The sequence below is a fragment of the Octopus sinensis genome, linkage group LG10 (genome assembly GCF_006345805.1).
Source record: "Octopus sinensis linkage group LG10, ASM634580v1, whole genome shotgun sequence".
Lineage (NCBI taxonomy): Eukaryota > Metazoa > Mollusca > Cephalopoda > Octopoda > Octopodidae > Octopus > Octopus sinensis.
The window spans coordinates 57,096,593-57,115,727 of record NC_043006.1 but is presented as its reverse complement, the minus strand read 5'-3'; the positions used below and the strand labels follow the sequence as shown (position 1 = coordinate 57,115,727).

The 19,135-nt window shown below is 37.1% G+C and overlaps 1 protein-coding gene across 1 annotated transcript in view; it reads left to right on the top strand.

The window, feature by feature from the left end:
* LOC115216363 (ethanolaminephosphotransferase 1) overlaps positions 1-19,135 on the top strand; it is a 132,763-nt gene that overhangs the window by 52,207 nt on the left and 61,421 nt on the right. Inside the window, exons 2-4 of the mRNA XM_029785629.2 lie at positions 4,290-4,358; positions 5,667-5,859; positions 13,750-14,012. Coding sequence (XP_029641489.1) covers positions 4,290-4,358; positions 5,667-5,859; positions 13,750-14,012 — 525 coding nt within the window. The remainder of the gene's footprint in view (positions 1-4,289; positions 4,359-5,666; positions 5,860-13,749; positions 14,013-19,135) is intronic.

Sequence of the window (19,135 nt, the reverse complement as noted above, 5' to 3'; positions counted from 1 at the left end):
TAGCAGCTAAAGAAATTTCTTCAGCTATTTCTAATACTTAAGAAGATCTCTCTCAGATAGTGTTTGCCTAAACCAACTCACAAAAGTATGGGGGAAAAAACATTAAAAAGTCAAGTGCAAAGGTTATTTGAGAACGTACGTTTCTAGATTAGTCAATTCGACATTTCTTTCTTCAGCTCAGAATTCCTTGAATCGGATTTGGGAACACTGAAAGTCGGGAGCATACCCTTTCGGCTTCTAATCACCTCTAGAATTCTGCTCGAACTAAAAGTGCTATCAAATTCGAATATGCAAGCGAAGAATTTCTGCTCTCCCCTTTCCACCAGCGTGGGTTAAAATTGACAAACACCATGTATTAACGGTGAAAACTGCAGCATTTAGCAAAGAGAGATGAATTATAATTTCAACAATTGAGGGTAAAATTAATTAATTATTAATCAATTTCACCAAGTATTCAGTATGTAAAGGGACCATTATAGGCGAATTCAAAATATTACATTATATATAAGGGCTTAGTAAAATAAATTACTTTGCCACATACTGAACTCATTAGAAATAGCAGCTAAAGAAATTTCTTCAGCTATTTCTAATACTTAAAGAAGATCTCTCTCAGATAGTGTTTGCCTAAACCAACTCACAAAAGTATGGGGGAAAAAACATTAAAAAATTTCACCAAGTATTCAGTATGTAAAGGGACCATTATAGGCGAATTCAAAATATTACATTATATATAATCTAGAAACGTACGTTCTCAAATAACCTTTGCACTTGATTTTTTAATGTTTTTTCCCCCATACTTTTGTGAGTTGGTTTAGGCAAACACTATCTGAGAGAGATCTTCTTTAAGTATTAGAAATAGCTGAAGAAATTTCTTTAGCTGCTATTTCTAATGAGTTCAGTATGTGGCAAAGTAATTTATTTTACTAAGCCCTTATATATAATGTAATATTTTGAATTCGCCTATAATGGTCCCTTTACATACTGAATACTTGGTGAAATTGATTAATAATTAATTAATTTTACCCTCAATTGTTGAAATATATATATATATATATATATATATATATAAATATAAAGAGTTATTTCCCTTGCAATGGTTTAATATCTTTAGATTAAACTGCTGGAGTTAGTCACGTCCCTTGTATTAAAAGACTTTTGTTGCCTGAAACATAAGGGGTCGGTTTATCGATTTTTAAAAAATTTTTTTATGGCTTTGCGGTGCGACTGGAGAAATTTTGCCGTTTATATATATATAGATTTTGGAAAATGACTATCAAAAACTAATTATTCTGTGCTGATAAAGGGAAATAACCCAGAAATCGCGATCCACAGATATTGTTTTGAGCTGAGTGGGGATGCTTGATTCCCTTGTTCGAAAATGTAAGGACACAGATCGTGTCGTATACCCAGCTGGAGACGATGTCTCCTGGGGATAAATTATAGCAACAGTAGTCCTAAACAAGGACTGCCATGTTATGTTAGCAAACAATCTTTACTATAAAACAAACCTCTTCAGAATTTTCACACTAAATCATTAAGTCCTCGAGTGAATATAATATTGAACTTTAATTGTATATAATTATATATAAAATTAGACATTTTATTTGCTGGTCAAAATATCCAGTACGTGTGTGTGTCACACACACCCATGTGTATGTATGTTTCCTCTGCCTTTCCCTAAATCATGTTTCAATGAACACCTCTCCTGCTTTGTCCACCATTCACTATTTTCACCCATCGGTCATTGTTCTTCATTAATTATATTCACCTCCCCACTCACTTATTCCTCCACCTCTAACCATCCCTTTCTCACTTTTCTTCATATACTCCTACAAACCCTACCCATTCACACTCCCTGCTCTGTCCCCACTTCTGTTCACTTTGTACTTTTAGGGTCCACCCTGACATGTCATCACCACTATTTCACTTCACTTTCCTTTCCAGCTCCACCCATGTTACTCATACACATCTTTCTATAATGTAGGTAACCATGTAGCTCCTGTATAGTAAAAAAGCCTGTTTTGTTCTGGCCCCTTCTTTCAAACTTTTACCTCTCATCTCCTAACATAAATCTGCCTCCCTTTTTACTGTAACCCCACTCAGTCAAAGGGAACCATAGTCTTGTGAGCTGCATAACAACCTCACTAATGCTGTGCCATGAAAAAGCACCTTGTACAAATCTAAAATGGTTGGCATGAGAAAGGGCATCTGGTGCTAGAAACCATGCCAAAGCAGACACTGGAGAATAATGCAGTCCTTGGGCACATCAGGTCTGGTCAAACTGCCCAACCCATGCCAAGATGGATGATGGAGATCAAAAGATAATGGTGATGATGATATATATTCCGAAAAATATATAACTGCACCTTAATTGAAAGCCAAAATATTTCCAAAATAAGAATTGAAATACCCTCTTCATTAGCTGGCAAATATAATGAAATACTGCAGGCAGATGATTTGAGAGCAGAGACGTAAATTCAGTGATTTCCACATGATTTTACTTTCATATTTAGATCTTAGTTTTAAGATATAAAATTTCCTTTTCACTTCAGTTTAATGTAGTAGTTAAAATTTTTTTTTTTTAAATATTTTAGTTGGAACAGCACACTGTAGTCTAGTCATTAAAAAAAAAAGAAGCTGAGTGTAGGTGAATGGCTTGTGGGAGCCATGCAAGCCATGTACAGTTAGCTTAGTTTTAGTTTAGCTGTCCCCTTGGATGCTTCAATGATTTCACACAAGTACACCAATCCATCACGGTCCCACATGTTCTTAATTCATCCACATTTCCCATTCCACTGTTCTGAAGCAAGTTGTCCTCATAGGTTTTCTTTCCCTGTTGATTCTTCTTTCAACTGCCTGCCAGCAATTCTCATTCTTCTCTGGGTAAATAGCAATGAGTTCACTGTGCAAGTAGGTGTCCATCAAGACTTGATTGTCACTCTACCACCTGCTTATTATAGTTTTCTAAGATGTGATAGGAGTTTGAGACAGGTTGTTCATAGGTACTTCTGTAGTTCATTGACCTAGTTGAAATCAGTTGAAGAGCAAAGATGTTCCTGCTGCATAAACAGGAATTAAGAAGTGTAAAGGTCAATTAGCAAAGACGAAAATTTTGATAAGATATCAACACTTTTCTGCCACCTAGGAAGTAGTTATGCTTGATATGTAGAAAAAGAGTATGTAAAAGCCCTACACTAGATGCCCAGTACAAAATATAGATTCACAAAGGTGCAGAGGAAACAAAAATTCAAGTAGGCTGACAGGAGGACTTCATTTGTACACGAGTAGTTAGCAGTAAGAGCACTCAAGAAATGAAAAATTTCAACAACTGAACGGCTTGCTAGAAATAGTGAGCTAGCAGTTAAGGTGAAAGCAAGGTAGTAACCAGAATAAGGATGAAATGAGAAAACTTAAGGGAACTCTCTTGACTATATCAGCACTGACTGTGGAGTATATGCAGAAGCTGGAGAAAATGAGGCGATCTTGCTCTGCTAGAAGTGCAATGTCAGCATGCATGACAACCTAACTGGGTCTCATTCAGTTTGTGTGTTGTTAAAACTTTGCATGCTCAGTATCTAACCATTTTAACCTCAGTCAGTATCCATGACAAATCCCTAGGGTTGCAGATTTGTATGATGAAGCTTCAGTAACACACTGAAATGCATGAGTTACTTCAATTTCTGTAAGAATGCACATTCGTAATCTTACTCTATGCTGATTACCAAATATGTCCTGCTTGTACTCTAAATGGTCTTATACTGAGTCTGACCACTACACCACCTAATGATTGATACTGATATATAAACAAGATATTGATTGATATATAGATACTTTCACTGTAAGAAAATGTGTATGGTTCTGATTGCGCACTGATGAGATCCAACTATGTTGAAATTGTGATTCTTTGTTATACTCTTCTCTGTCTCAGATTATAAAGCCAAAATTGTTTTAAAACAGTATCTTAAAATATATAATGTGACATGGTGTGAGTATTTTTGTTCTGTTCTGCTGAGAGAAAAAAAGCAGTATCATCTACTTATGGAAAGGTTAGTAACAGTCATTGTATATTGTATATATATATATATATTATAATAAATAATGGAATTGTTATGGGGGATATCTTGAGTGAAAAAATCTCAGATTTAGTTTTGCTGTATAGAAATCTTGGATTCAAGCATTTATGGAAGGAACTAAGTTTGAAACCAAATTATTTTACTATTGACATATCTTGATATATTTTTCAATATATTTATATTCTTTTTTTTCTCTCTTATTTTTCTTCTGTATAGTACAATGCAGTAGACAGTAGTCCTATCGGCCAATATATCACACATCCATTTTGGAACTGGATTGTACAGGTAAGTGCTGTTCATGCATGTATATTATATCTTTGGTTATTGATCTTTCTTTCATGGCTTACTTCCAGCTACATGTCTGTCAAATTTGAGTTGTCTACTACCAACAAACCTTTTGTAATGAATCAATTTAAGTGGCTTTCTCGTTCTTAAATTAAAAAGAGGCCTCATTTGTTTTTAGTGTTGAGGAATCCCATCTCTGAAAGGTAAGTCCTGGGTTGTTAAATAAAATGGCTTTAGCTGACTATAGTTTGATGAAGCACAACCAACATAAAGCAGATTTAAAGACGAAACCTTTCTTGTTAAAACTGAAATCTCAAACTTTTTGTTGTGATTTCAAAACTTGATTTAATTGAGATTCCCCTCTTCCCACTTTCAATGCAAGCCTTATACTACAAGCTACAAAGTTACCTTGTCAAAATGATACTTCCTACTTAAGTTAAGTAGGGAGTTGGTACTTAAATTACTGTTGATCTTGTCTGTTTTTCCAGGGGTGATAAAATGTGGTTCAGCTTCTATTGAGGCACAATCTGCTGTTCTTTTTTTTTTGTTGAGAATGTAAATAATTTCAATTTAATTCTTCTTGGAATATATCACAATATATTTCTATTACTTTTACAAGTGTCCATAGAACCTTATATATATATATGATCTTTCTTGGGTTACAGGGAGGTTTAGTGAGTTACTGTACTATAGGTAAGATGCTGTACTGGAGGTTTGTTCAACTGATGCAGTTATGGAAAAAGTTGTGTAAAGTGATGATTAATCTTCTGTTGATTTCTTCAAGACTAACTTGGAGCTTCAGAAAAAAAACAAAAAAAATCTCATAACCTTATTGTATAAATGCAATACTCATCATTTAAAAGATTGAGTATTTCTTTTGATTAATAAGATGAACACTTTGACATTTCTTTTATTCCTAGTAAGTAATAATGGGACTTACTTCATCAAACCTCAGAAAGGTGAAAATGAAATTTTATATAAATCCTGTCATGAGAAATGTTTGGTTACTTCTATTGATTTTTAAGGGTATCGGGGCCATAGAAACTACGCCAAACACTCACTGGTGCATGATACATTTCTTGAGTCCATCAGATCTTGTCAAACCATCCAACCCATGCCAGCATGGAACTTGGACATTAAACAATGGTTATGATGATGATACAAACTGCAAATAAGTATTTATTCAATATCATCATCATTTTAAAATGAGTAACTCCCCAATGTATTTATAACTATACAACTGTTTTATATTTCATCTGTAAAAAGCAACTTTTCTAAATTTCTTCCTTTCTTTTCTTTTTTGTCTAGTTTCTTCCATTATGGCTGGCTCCAAATCTACTCACCCTAGTTGGTTTTCTACTACTTCTAGTGAGTTATGTTATAATGACTTACTACGATGCAGAGTTTTATGCATCCAGTCTTGACAATCCCGAATATCCATCAATACCAAATTGGGTGTGGTTAGTTTGTGCCTTGAATAATTTTATTGCTCACACTCTTGGTAAGTAAATGATGGTTCGTTATATTTTGGTTAATGAATCTCATTGCACTTTAATCTAAATGTTTAATGTCTTGGATGTGCTACTGCTTATAAAATTTGGTTTAATGTTTAGATATGAAAAATATTTACATCTATGCTTCCATATGGTTGGTTTGGTCTCCAGTCATCATCAATGGTTGTAATTATGTATATGTATTTAGTCCCTGACTGGATTTGAACTGGGAACCTTTATTTTTAAGCTAAGAGTAGTAATGCTCTTATCTGCTGGATCACTGATGCATGTAATGTCTTGTACATATTCAGGAATAAGTAGGGAAATCAAACTGAAGAGAACACAAAGCATAGTGTGATGTAGCTATTAGAACATTTTCCATTGTTAAAAAGGAGGTTAAGTCTGAAAAATTATAACTGTTAGCGTAAAGCTGTTTCCGCACACTAATTATTTGTCAGATTTCATTTGAATCTGTGTACTTCTAATTCTCCTTGCTTTTACACTAATATTCATGTACCAGTGTTGTTTTCCCTTGTTTTTGCTCTGTTCTGTTTATGACTTAACAGCATTAGTAGAAGGATATCTATTGGAACAATTGATTTTAGTGCTATGTATTCTTTCTCTTTCTGTCCCAGCTACCTGCGATGTAAAGTGACACTTGGTCAGTTGGGCTGACTTGATCTCTAATGATCAATTGCATGGCACCTTGAAGGCATGTCTTCTACTATAGCTCCAGGAGAACTAATGTAGTCTTGGGCCAACCAAAGCCTTGTGAGTGGATTTGGTAGACAGAAACTGAAAGAAGTTCATCGTGTGTGTGTGTACTTCTTGACATCACACATTAGTTGTAAGTGTGTATTATCATACAAGTGGTGGTATTTGTTTCCAATTTTTCCACGGAAACATGTCTGGCTATGGGGAAATATTACCTTACTTGGAAACAGATAAGGCTTGGTGACAGGAAGGGCATTTAATCTGGAAAATCTACCTTGAAAAATTCCAGCATACATGGAAAAGTGGGTCTTAAAAACAATAAGGATCAGTTTGTGAGCAATGAACATTCTTAATTACAGGTATCCAATGGGCTACTTACTTATTGACTGCTTTTCTTATTATGAGTAACAAGAATATCATAATTTCTTTTTCCTTTTCTTGCTGATGTTCATACCCTTTTATAGTATGCATTAGTGAAATATATAGACATACATACTCAATGGACTTCCACAAAGTTGCTGTTCACCATAGCCACAGATTGACAAATACCTTGAGAGTGGAATATGGTAAAGATACATGCCCAAGATCCCATGCAGTGATACTGGACACAATCCTGAAATAGCAAAACAGACTTCTTAACCACATAGTCATACTTGCATATCTATCATTTGTCTGATGGCAAGCAATATCTATGTGTGAGTTTGTTTTGTCAGTGAGTCTTTTCTCATTTCTTTTTCAAACTCGAGACTATGTCAGTGATATATATTATAATCATAACAGTTAATTCAGGTTTATTTATAGTCATTGTTTGTAGTCTATATCAAATCAGTTTCTTTTATTTTAATTAAACCACCAATAACATTAAGAAATGGTAACCATTTTGATACTTGCTGGGGTAATCTGTCTGACTTTTAATAATAATCATGTCTAACTTGGAATTTAGATTAAAGCTAGATAAGTTATTGTGTATTTACCTTGTGTTTATTAATTAATTTTTTAATGAAAGGCTTTTACTTCATTGTAATATGCTCCAGCCAAACTAGCAATTGTGGTCTGCTTTCTAAATAAGGAATGCTATTCTACCTCATTCTGTTAGAGAGGCCAAAAAAGTGTTGTTTGTAAAGTACAGGTTGTTTTAGATGTTAGTAACAGTAATGAAATGTTATAAAAATATTTGCTTGAAAAATTAACAAATATATTATTCAAATTTTGAAACTGTCCATTTCTAAAAACATACTCAAACCCTTTTGATACCAGTCCACCTGAAATAACACTTGGCCATATGATACAAACTTTCTATTTAAAGTGATCTAAATAAAAATTTTTCATCAAAATTTCATGTTAATTTAAGTTCGAAACAACAGCATAATAATGACAAAATTATTTTACTAAATTCTTCATTTAGTTATTTGAAACAAAACAAAGTAATTTGGGAGAGTTACTCTGGATGAAATGCAGTTTGGCTTCATGCCAGGTAGAAGCACCACTGATGCTATATTTCTGGTAAATCAACTGCAGAAAAAATACCTAGCCAAATATAAACCTCTGTACTTGGCTTTGGTTGGCTTGGAGAAAGCTTTTGACAGAGTCCCTCGATCCATTATCTGGTGGTCACTGCAAAAACTAGGGATAGACAAGTGGTTGGTGAGAGCTGTACAATCCTTCTACAAGGATACTACAAGTAAAGTGAGAGTGGGCAACAAGTACAGCGAAGAATTCAGGGTACAAGTAGAGGTTCACCAAGGATCAGTGCCCAACCCCCTCTTGTTCATCAGTCCTCCAGGCAATAATGGAGGAATTCAAGTCAGGCTGCACTTGGGAGCTCCTCTATGGTGATGACCTTGCTCTCGCAGCTGAATCACTACCTGAGCTAGAGAAGTTACAGGTATGGACACAAGGTCTAGAATCGAAGTGCCTTAGAGTAACCCAGCAAAAACCAAAGTCATAGCAAGTAGGAAGGTAGACAAATCACAAAACCCCTCAGATGGCCCTGCCTAATCTGTATGAAAGGTGTAGGTAGAATCTCCAAAAGATGCACTGTAAGCTTTGGACACAAAAGGATTAGCAACATCAAAGGGAGAGAAACTAACTTTTGTATGTGGAAGGTGTACAGGCATAATAAATACTGAGCATGTGCAGAAAATAAACTCCATCAACTACGAGGAGGGCAAGCTAGAAGTAGTAGATAGCTTCTAGTATCTAGGCAACCGGGTTAGTAATGGAGGTGGATGTTCTGAGAGCGTAGCTGTGGGAATACGATTAGGTTGGGCAAAGTTCAGAGAGCTCCTGCCTCTGCTGGCAAGAAAGGGCTTCTGACTCAGAGTGAAAAGCAGATTGTTTGATGCTTGTGTGTGAACAGCTATGCTGCATGGTAGTGAAATATGGGCTATAACAGCTGAGGACATGCATAAGCTTGAAAGAAATGAAGCCAGTATGCTTTGCTGGATGTGCAATGTCAGTGTACATGTTTAGCAGAGTGTGAGCATCTCGAGAGAGAAGTTAGGCATAAGAGGAGTCAAATGTGGTGTGCAAGAGAGACAACTGTGCTGGTATGGTCATGCGATGCAGATGGATGAGGACAGCTGTGTAAAGAAGTGGTGATCTCTGTGGAGGGAATCTGTGGTAGACGTAGACCCAGGAGGACATGGGATGAAGTGTTGAAGCATTATCTTTGAACTTTGAACCTTACAGAGACAATGACTAGTGATGGAGACCTTTGGCGATGTGCTCTGCTTAAGAGGACCCGTCAAGCCAAGTGCACCCATGCTGGTGGCACATAAAAAATCAACCTTGGAATGTTGGTCCTCATGGAGGCAAAGTGGCTGAGTTCTTTTCGAGTGTTGGGCCTCATAGAGGCATAATGGCTGAGTTCCTTTCAAGTGTTGGGCCTGATGGAGGCAAAGCTGTTGAGTTCCTTTCGAGCATTGGGCCTCATGGAGGCAAAATTGCTGAGTTCCTTTTGAGTGTTGGGCCACAGAGACAAAATGGCCAAGTTCCCTTCAAGTGTCATGCCTCACGGAGGTAATGACCAATACCTTTGGCATTATGTCGTATTTGAGAAGACCCACCAAGCTAAGCAAAATCGCAGTCATAGAAGATACTGGTGTCGGACAAATGGCACCTGTTCTGGTGGTACATAAAAGCTCCCATTACACTCTTGGAGTGGTTGGCGTTAGGAAGGGCATCCAACCATAGAAAACCATACTAAATCAGACTGGAGCCTGGCATTGCCTTCCAGTATGCCAGCCCAGTCAAACCGTCCAACCCATGCCAGCATGGACAACGGGTGTTAAATGATAATGATATTGATGACAAAAACTATATTAAAACAGAAATATGGTAAGAAGAGGTTTAAAGAGCATCAGAAGATGTCATAACACTAGAGAATATGGACAGTGTTAGAACTTGGAATCAGTTTCGATTGTATGTTAAATAATGTCTTTAGTGGTTTATCATCAAATGAACTTTTCAATAGAGAAGTTTGTCAAAAAAGAGCTGCAGCCATGATCTGAAAGTGATTGGCGAATATATTTTCTGTGAGGTGGGAATTTCAGAAGACTGAAGATTTGAGGAAGAATGACTGAACAAGTTCTTTAGTGACCATATGCAGTAAAGATGATAAGGAGACAAGGCAGATATATAGGAAGAGCAGAGGCAATTTCTTTTAATGTTTATGTGTTACAACAATACCATTCTCAGTATGTGAGCAGTATTCTAATGTAGGATTCAATTGAGCTTTATAAAAAGCCCAATGTTTAATGAAGGCTAAAGATCTTCATTCCCTCAATACATAACTAGATTTTGGGACACAGCAGAGTTGACAATGGTTTTGAGTATTTTGTCAGTTCACTACAATTGATAGTATGATAAAAAATATTTCAGTCTGAGAGATAAGATACAGATAGGAACTATAGACAAATTTAGTGAGAAGGCTTCAAACCAGACACGTTTTGCTAATGTCAAGAATATTAGCTATAATTTTGTTGAGCTTCTGAAGGTTGAGAGACCAGTGGTGAGTGATAGGGAAAAGCAAGTAAGTAGTAAATCTCACTTTACTGAAACTGTACTGGTAATTATTAAAATGTAGAGGGGATTGAAGAAGGTGGAAGCGAATGTACAAGGCTGGTAGTTTGCAGGATCTTTGAAATGGAACTTGCACCAGTGTTTCTATAGATTCATATGAAGGAGGAGAGTATATGTTACCCCACAACAGTCTACTGAAACCAATGTGAAGTATATTTGTTGCTAAGGTTAGTCTTAGCTCTCTCTATGTTTTTCATACTGAAGGATTTGTTGGGAAATATTTCCTCATGTTATTTTTAATTGCCAAATCAGTAAATTTTCTCTTTTTTTTTTATCTTCAAAGAGGAGTGCAAGAGCTGGGACATGAATAGATGACTAGGGAGTGATGAACATGTAAAATGAGAGTTAAAGCTGAGCAAGGATCATAACAGGACAAAAACTATTGTAAAATAATTAGTATAGGTATTATAGAATTAGTTTGTAATTTCCCACATTTGCTAATACAAATAGTAGTTTTCCATCACATCAGTGTAATGTAAGGGGTTTATAATGCAGTCGGGTTTATAGAACCTTAAACAGTTTTTATTCTTTAAAATGAGGATCAGTTTTTTGTTAGTATAAGTTGTACTATTATTACAGTTTTTTTTTTTTGGTAAAATTCCACTGAGGTTAACTTTACCTTTCATCCTTTTAGGGGTTGATAAAATAAGTACCTGCTGAGCACTGGTTCTATGTAATCAATTAGTCTCCGCCCCGTAGTGCCTGTAGAAAGAATTACAATGACAAGGTTTCTTGAATAACAACTTTTAATCATCCATCTTACATGATAGGCTCCCCTGCTTCATCACAGTTTCTACACATATACAAATTGCAGTAGTTAAAAAAAGAAACTCAGGCCATTGTTCCACTACATTCAGAGTTGTCTCCCTTACATCAATGTTTTTTTTGTCTTCTTTATTCTGGTTCTCTTCTGCCTGTCTGTCTGTCTCTCTCTCTCTCTCTTCTCAGACACGTGAGGGTATGTAAACTGGATGTGATACTGCATATAATTTTGTAAGAATTATTCATTACTGGGAAAAATTTCAGCGAAAAAAATTATAATCTATTGGCTTGGAGTGTACAACATTTATCTTGATTTAGTCTTCGACATGCCACTTCCCTTCGTTTATTTTACCCTCATCCAGGAAACATCATTCACATTTCAATTGAATGAGCAACACTCAAAACCAGTTAGTGTAAGCACAGATGTGTGGTCAATGAAGTTTACTTTGCAATCATCTGGTTATGAATTCAATCAACTGCACATTTCCTTGAATGTGTGTCTTCTAGTATAGTGGAGACTAGTCACAGGCAACTGAATTATTTTCAAATTACACACAATCAAGATGAACTGAATTTGGTTTAATTAACAACTTGAAGATGGAGTTTGATAAACAGAAGCTTGAATGGAAGCTAGCCATGTTTATGATTACCAGTGTTGTGTCTCTTTACATCAAAGCATAACTTGTTTGGTGATCTCTATTGAATCACTGATTACCAGACAGCTGTAAGTATGCGGGTCAATGTGTTCAACGTTTATGAAAGGAAGATGTTTAGATGTAGTGGAACTAGCAGTCCAAATTCTGACCTGATGCAATTTGTATGTGTGTTGTGTGTGTTCATGAGTGTGCTTCCTTGTCTTGATATCCCTTGATAGTCGTTTTAGAAGTTAAATTTGTCAAATATACAGGTGTTGTATAGGTGCAGGTATAGTTGTATGGTAACAAGTTTGCTTCCCATTGCATGTTCAGTCCCATTGCATGGCACTGACAAATGTCTTCTGCTATAGCCCTGGGCCAACCAAAGCTTTATAAGTGGATTTGGTATTGGTAAATGGAAACTGAAAGAAAGCTATTGTATGTGTACATGTATCTGTATGTCACTCTCTTAGCCTTGGCATTGTGTGATTGCTGTAAGCAAGTGTCATTGTCATGCAAACAGCGACCTTCATTTCCAATCTCCTATGTAAACATGTTTGATATGGTGGGAAATATTACCTTACTTGGAATCAGGTAAGGATTGACAACAGGAAAGGCATCTGACAGTAGAAAATCCACCTCACCAAATTCAGTTCAACCTTTGCAAGCATGGAAAAGTGAATGTTTAATGATGATGATGATGGTAGCAGATGCTTAGCGACTTAGTGGCTGTACATGAGAAGAGGTCTGCTGCAATCCCTCATAATTCATTATCATGATTTGGAAGCCAGGAGGATGAGTGTGATACAGGTGGTGGTAGCTGAGAGGACTGAGTAAATATTTTCTCTGAGAAAATAGCTGAGAGGACTGAGCTAATATTTTCTCTTATTTCATGGATGATGGGCCAGTGTTCATGCATACTAACATACATCCAATGAAGCATGCTCACTTCTTTTCTTTCTAATTTTCACAAGCATGCTGCATTCAAGCCCATAATGCAATATTGCTCTTTGTACTCAAATATCATACAATCTGCTCTTCACTTCAAGAAAGAAATCAGCAGAAATAATAGTTCGTTTAATTTTTTTCAGTTAGTTCTTACTCTGGCTAATATACTTTCACAACACCTGCCCTCACTGTTGATTAGGTCTTCTTGGTAACAAAAGGTATTGATTGCTTGAGGGCTGTCTGGGTATTTGAGAAAATATTCTCCAAATGCTCTTAGTGCTAATTGCTCCAGTGCACTTGCTACATATGAAATTGACAGTCTTTGCCAGCATTACTTGCAGCACACATCTGTACTATATCTGCATGTTCATAGTTTACATTGAGAACACCTTATGGAATTTCTATCTATCCCTCTATGTTGAGCACAGCCATATCCCTGATGGTAACTGGGTTCTGGTTTTTTTTTTTTCTTTTCCCTACACCCTACTTACTAAAACTTCAGTCTTTGGGGTATCTTGTTTCCAGGTTTTGTATCTGAAATTTCTTATCTAAATTTTCTGATTTCTACTACAAAAATTTTGTCATCAGCATTCAGGGGTTCCCTTGATCTGCCAGTCTTAAGCTCTTGCTTTCGCATAGAAGACTGTGAGTGGGAGTATGTGTATTCTTGATGTGTAATACTTGTTTGTCTTTTAGAAACACATACTTGCCTGTTAATAGTTCAACATTTCTAACTAATTTTTTATTATTTTGCAGATGGTATTGATGGGAAACAAGCACGTAGAACTAATTCCAGTACACCTCTTGGAGAACTGTTTGACCATGGTTTAGATAGCTGGGCAACACTATTCCTACCTATTGCCATATACTCTGTGTTTGGCCGTGGTGACTACAGTGTTGGTGTTTTTCACATCTATGCAATACTCATAGGTACAATGATGAGTTTCTTTTGTTCTCATTGGGAGAAATATAACACTGGTGTTCTCTTTCTTCCATGGGGCTATGATGCAAGTCAATTAGTGAGTAACCTGAAAACAATTTATTATTTTTTTCTCATAACTTGTTTCATTCTAAGATATAAACCTTTTGTCATTGTCATCAATGTCTTTTTTTTTAATTTCATCTTTTTGTTTTTCTTATATAAGCATTGTATTAGCGTAAAATGCAATATGTTTAACCCTTTTGATACCAACTTGTCTGAGATTGCTCCTGGTCCTGTAATACAAACTTCATGTTTTGGAGTGTTCTAAATTAAAACCACGTTCACAATTTGTTGTTAAGCACCAGCTTAATAATGACAGTTATTTTACTAAATTCTTCATTATTTTAAAAATTAATTGAAACAAAGCAGTGTATTTTAACAGAAATGTAGTGACAAAAGGGTTAAAGCTCATTTTTACACTGAAGACAAAGAAAATTGACTTAGGCCTGTTCAAAGTGAACAAGCAACTGTATCAATCTCAGACGTCCTGCTGGGGTCATAAAGTTTTCCTCTTAACCATAATTATTGTTTCTTATTTAGGCATAGGGCTACCTCTTTTTGAGGTAAAGGGGTTAGTTGATACCATCAGTCCCCTACTAAACTGCTACTTTATCAACCTCAAATGAATGAAAGGCAAAGTTGACTTTGGTAGGATTTGAACTTGTGCTGTAAAAAGCTAGAACAAAACCACAAGTCATTTTGTCCAGAGCTCAAATTTTTATTTAATTAGTCCATGTTTAAGTATTCAATTTAATTTCTAAATCTATGACAGACAATTTTAGGTTTCTGTATTTGTAATTGACTGCCTGATCAATTCTTACCTGATTGACCTATCTGTCCTTTAGAATTTCTGATTTTGTGTCAATGTTAGAAATGAATGTTAACTATAAAGTGTACACTCATTAAACTAGATCTTTGAGTGACAGTGTTATAAAGGGCATATGTTCTGGTTATTCTTGCTGAACACTTCACATGTACCAAAGATGGTAAATTGATGAAAAGAGAAGAAAAACTGTTAGGATTAGTCAGTTATATAATCATGTATCATAAAAGCAAACTAATTTTTTCTGTTCTCTGTTAAGGAATATTGTGGTAGTTGCTCTGAAATAACTGTGAGCACCTCGCTACTATCTATGTCATAATACAGTACTGGATGGACACATTCTGGAATAACAAGAGAGGGAAGAAAGTAAGGATTCAAAATGTGCAACATTTCCTTGCTATACATCATATTTACCATTTGCTTTTACATCCCTCTCAGAAAGATATCCTTTCTTTCTTATTTCCCATCGATGACTGGCCTTTCTCTACTATATGCATACATTTACTCCTTCCACCCCTTGCTTCCCTCTCTCTATATTCAGCCAATCTTTTACTTGTTTCAGTCATTTGACTGTGGTCATGCTGGAGCACAGCCTTTAGTCGAGCAAATCGACCCCAGGACTTACACTTTGTAAACCTAGTACTTATTCTATCAGTCTCTTTTGCCGAGCCACTAAGTTACAGGGATGTAAACACACCAGCATCAGTTGTCAAGTGATGTTGGGGGGACAAACACAGACACACAAACATACGCACACACATATACATATTTACAACCAGCTTCTTTCACTTTCCATCTACCAAATCCACTCACAAGGCTTTGGTCGGCCCGAGGCTATAGTAGAAGATACTTGCCCAAGGTGCCATGCAGTGGGACTGAATCCAGAACCATGTGGTTGATAAGCAAGCTACTCCTATATGTATGACTTTTTTCCTCTTCACTTTCTCTCACTCCAAATATGCATGTTTTCATGGTGTGAATTTGTTTTATTGGAAATTTTTTAACTGAAACAAATTATTCTTCATGATAACTCTGTTCTTGTAGAATTATGATATAAACAGACTAATTTGTTTTCAAATCCAATAATACACATTTAAAAGATGGGATTAGATCAAACTAGCTGAAAGTTTGTATGTTTCTTTTTTGAGCTATACATTGAATGAAGTTAAAATCTTTGTCAGAAGGTGAATGATTTAATTGTTTTTAACCATTCAATAACTTTCTGCTCAGCATAAATAAAATCTATGGCATTACCTTGATAGATATTATTCATCATGAATTTGGAAGGTATGACTGAAATATTTTCAAGTTTTGTTATATAATACTGATGGAAAGTATTCTAAATGATATTTTCTAATGTTCCCTGTTACTCATATCTAACATTATATTATGCATTAATTTCAAGCAAGCTTTTGACGAACTAGACTGGTGGGGACTTAAAATTGTTTCTAAATTGTATCAATGTCACTGTGGTGTGCATCTTTGAAGGTATGTCACAGTAAAATTGTATAAAAAATGTAACTAGGGTAGCAGGAACAGCCAACTGTATCTGTGTCTCAAATATTAAACCCTGCCATTGGTCGACTCATTTGCAATGATCAGCCTTCTCTCTTAGTATGGTTTAATGAAGGCACACTGTATTTTGTATAGCAATTTGAAATCCAGATGTAATATTTTCAGATTTTCCAGTCAATATAAAAGTTCTGTTTGATTTGGCTTCAATTTAAAAATGTTGTTACATTTGCATAATATGGCTTTATTCATGACATTACTTTGTTTCATCTTGCTTTATTTCTCTCTTTCTTTCTCTGTTTGAGGGCTACTTTGAATAAAATTTCATCTAACAGTAGTAACTTAACTACAGTTGAATATTTTAATCAAACACCTAATGATTGCAATTGATGAAATGAGCACAATTTCAAATATGTCCTGTTTATTTTTGATTGAAGTAAATGGGAAATGCATTAAACAGTTATTTTGAAATTATAATTAATTTGTTTTGCATAAATAGCTTTCATTAGCATCGGAGTTTTATTTGTTTTGCAAGTGACTTGATCTGAGATAGTCTGTATGATGACTCTTAAATCACACATGACTTTCCAATAAGTATATACCAGTTAATTAGTAACTTCAGAAATGTGAAACTATGTTAAATGAGTTGCAGAGATTTCTTTCTGAGTGCTTCAAGTCTTCTGCATTTATCTAGTGTACTGAATTACCTTTACTATACTATACTATACTATACTATGTATGTATGTATGTATGTATGTGTGTGTGTGTGTGTGTGTGTGTGTGTGTGTGTGTGTGTGTGTGTGTCGCCGCCGCTGCAGCAGCAGCAGCAGCATGGGTTGGACGGTTCGACCGGGGATCTAGGAAGCCAGAAGGCTGCACCAGGCTCCAGTCTTATCTGGCAGTGTTTCTACAGCTGGATGCCCTTCCTAACGCCAACCACTCCGTGAGTGTAGTGGGTGCTTTTTACGTGCCACCTGCACAGGTGCCAGGCGAGGCTGGCAACGGCCACGGTCGGATTGGTGTATTTTATGTGCCACCGGCACAGAAGCCAGACGAGGCGTGCTGGCATCGGCCACGAGTCGGATGGTGCTTTTTACGTACCACCAGACAGGGATCCTGGCTGGTTCAATTCGATTTCGATTTCGCTTGCCCCAACATGTCTTCGCAAGCAAGGGGGTTGCATGGGTGCCTGTTGTACGGTCAGATTGGTGTATTTTACGTGCCACGGCACGGAAGCCAGTGGAGGCGGCGCTGGCATCGGCCACGAGTCGGATAGTGCTTTTGCGTACCACCAGACCAGGGAACCTGCTGGTTCAATTCGATTTTGACTTCGATTTCGCTTGCCCCAACATGTCTTCGCAAGCAAGGGGTTGGCATGGGTGTCTGTCGTACGGTCAGATTGGTGTATTTTACGTGCCACCGGCCAGAAGCCAGTGGAGGGCGGCGCTGGCATCGGCCACGAGTCGGATAGTGCTTTTACGTACCACCAGACCAGGGATCCTGGCTGGTTCAATTCGATTTTGACTTCGATTTCGATTTCGCTTGCCCCAACATGTCTTTGCAAGCAAAGGGGGTTGGTATGGGTGCCTGTCGTCAGATGAGGTTCTATATCGACTTCGCTTGCCCCACAGGTCTTTGTGTCCAAGGGAGGAAAGGCATTCATAAGTGGGCTGGGCTCACTTGTCCTGCCTGGTCTTCTCACGTACAGAATATTTCCAAAGGTCTCGGTCGCTGGTCATTTCCTCAGTGAGGCCTAAAGTTCGAAAGGTCGTGCTTCACCACCTCGTCCCAAGTTTTCCTGGGTCTACCTCTTCCACGGGTTCCCTCAATGCTAAGGATTGGCACTTTCTCACACACCTATCTTCATCCATTCTCGCCACATGACCATACCAGTGCAATCGTCTCTCTTGCACACCACAACTGATGCCTCTTAGGTACAAACATTTCTCTCAAGGTGCTAACGCTCTGTCGAGTATGTACACTGACATTACACATCCATCGGAGCATACTGGCTTCATTCCTCACGAGCTTACGCATGTCCTCGGCAGTCACGGCCCATGTTTCACTGCCATGTAGCATGGCTGTTCGTACACACGCATCATACAGTCTGCCTTTTACTCTGAGCGAGAGGCCTTTAGTCACCAGCAGAGGTAAGAGCTCCCTAAACTTTGCCCAGGCTATTCTTATTCTAGCAGTTACACTTTCAGCGCACCCACCCCACTACTGACTTGGTCACCTAGATAACGGAAGCTATCAACTACTTCTAGTTTTTCCCCTTGGAAAGTGACTGAAGTTATTTTCTGCAGATTTTCGGAGGTTAATGCTCCTGAGCATCTGCCACATACAAAAAAATATCCCAGTTAGCCTACCTTTGACATTGCTGCACCTCTTATGTGTCCATAGCTTACACTGGGTACATCTTATAGAGTTTCTACCTACACCTTTTCTACAGATCGAGCAGGGCCATCTTCCTGAAGACATTTGTGGATTGTCTACCTTCCTACTTATTAGTACTTTGGTTTTAGCTAGGTTGACTCTAAGGCCCCTTGATTCTAAACCCTCCTTCCACACCTGGAACTTCTCCTCCAGCTCTGAATAGTGACTCAGCAATAAGAGCAAGGTCGTCAGCATAGAGGAGCTCCCAGGGACAACCTGTCTTGAATTCCTCCGTAATTGCCTGTAGGACTATGATAAATAGGAGGGGGCTGAGTACTGAACCCTGGTGGACCCCAACCTCTACTTTGAATTCTTCTGTGTACATGTTGCTAACCCTAACCTTACTTACGGCATCTCTTGTACATGGCTTGCACAGTCCTCACCAGCCA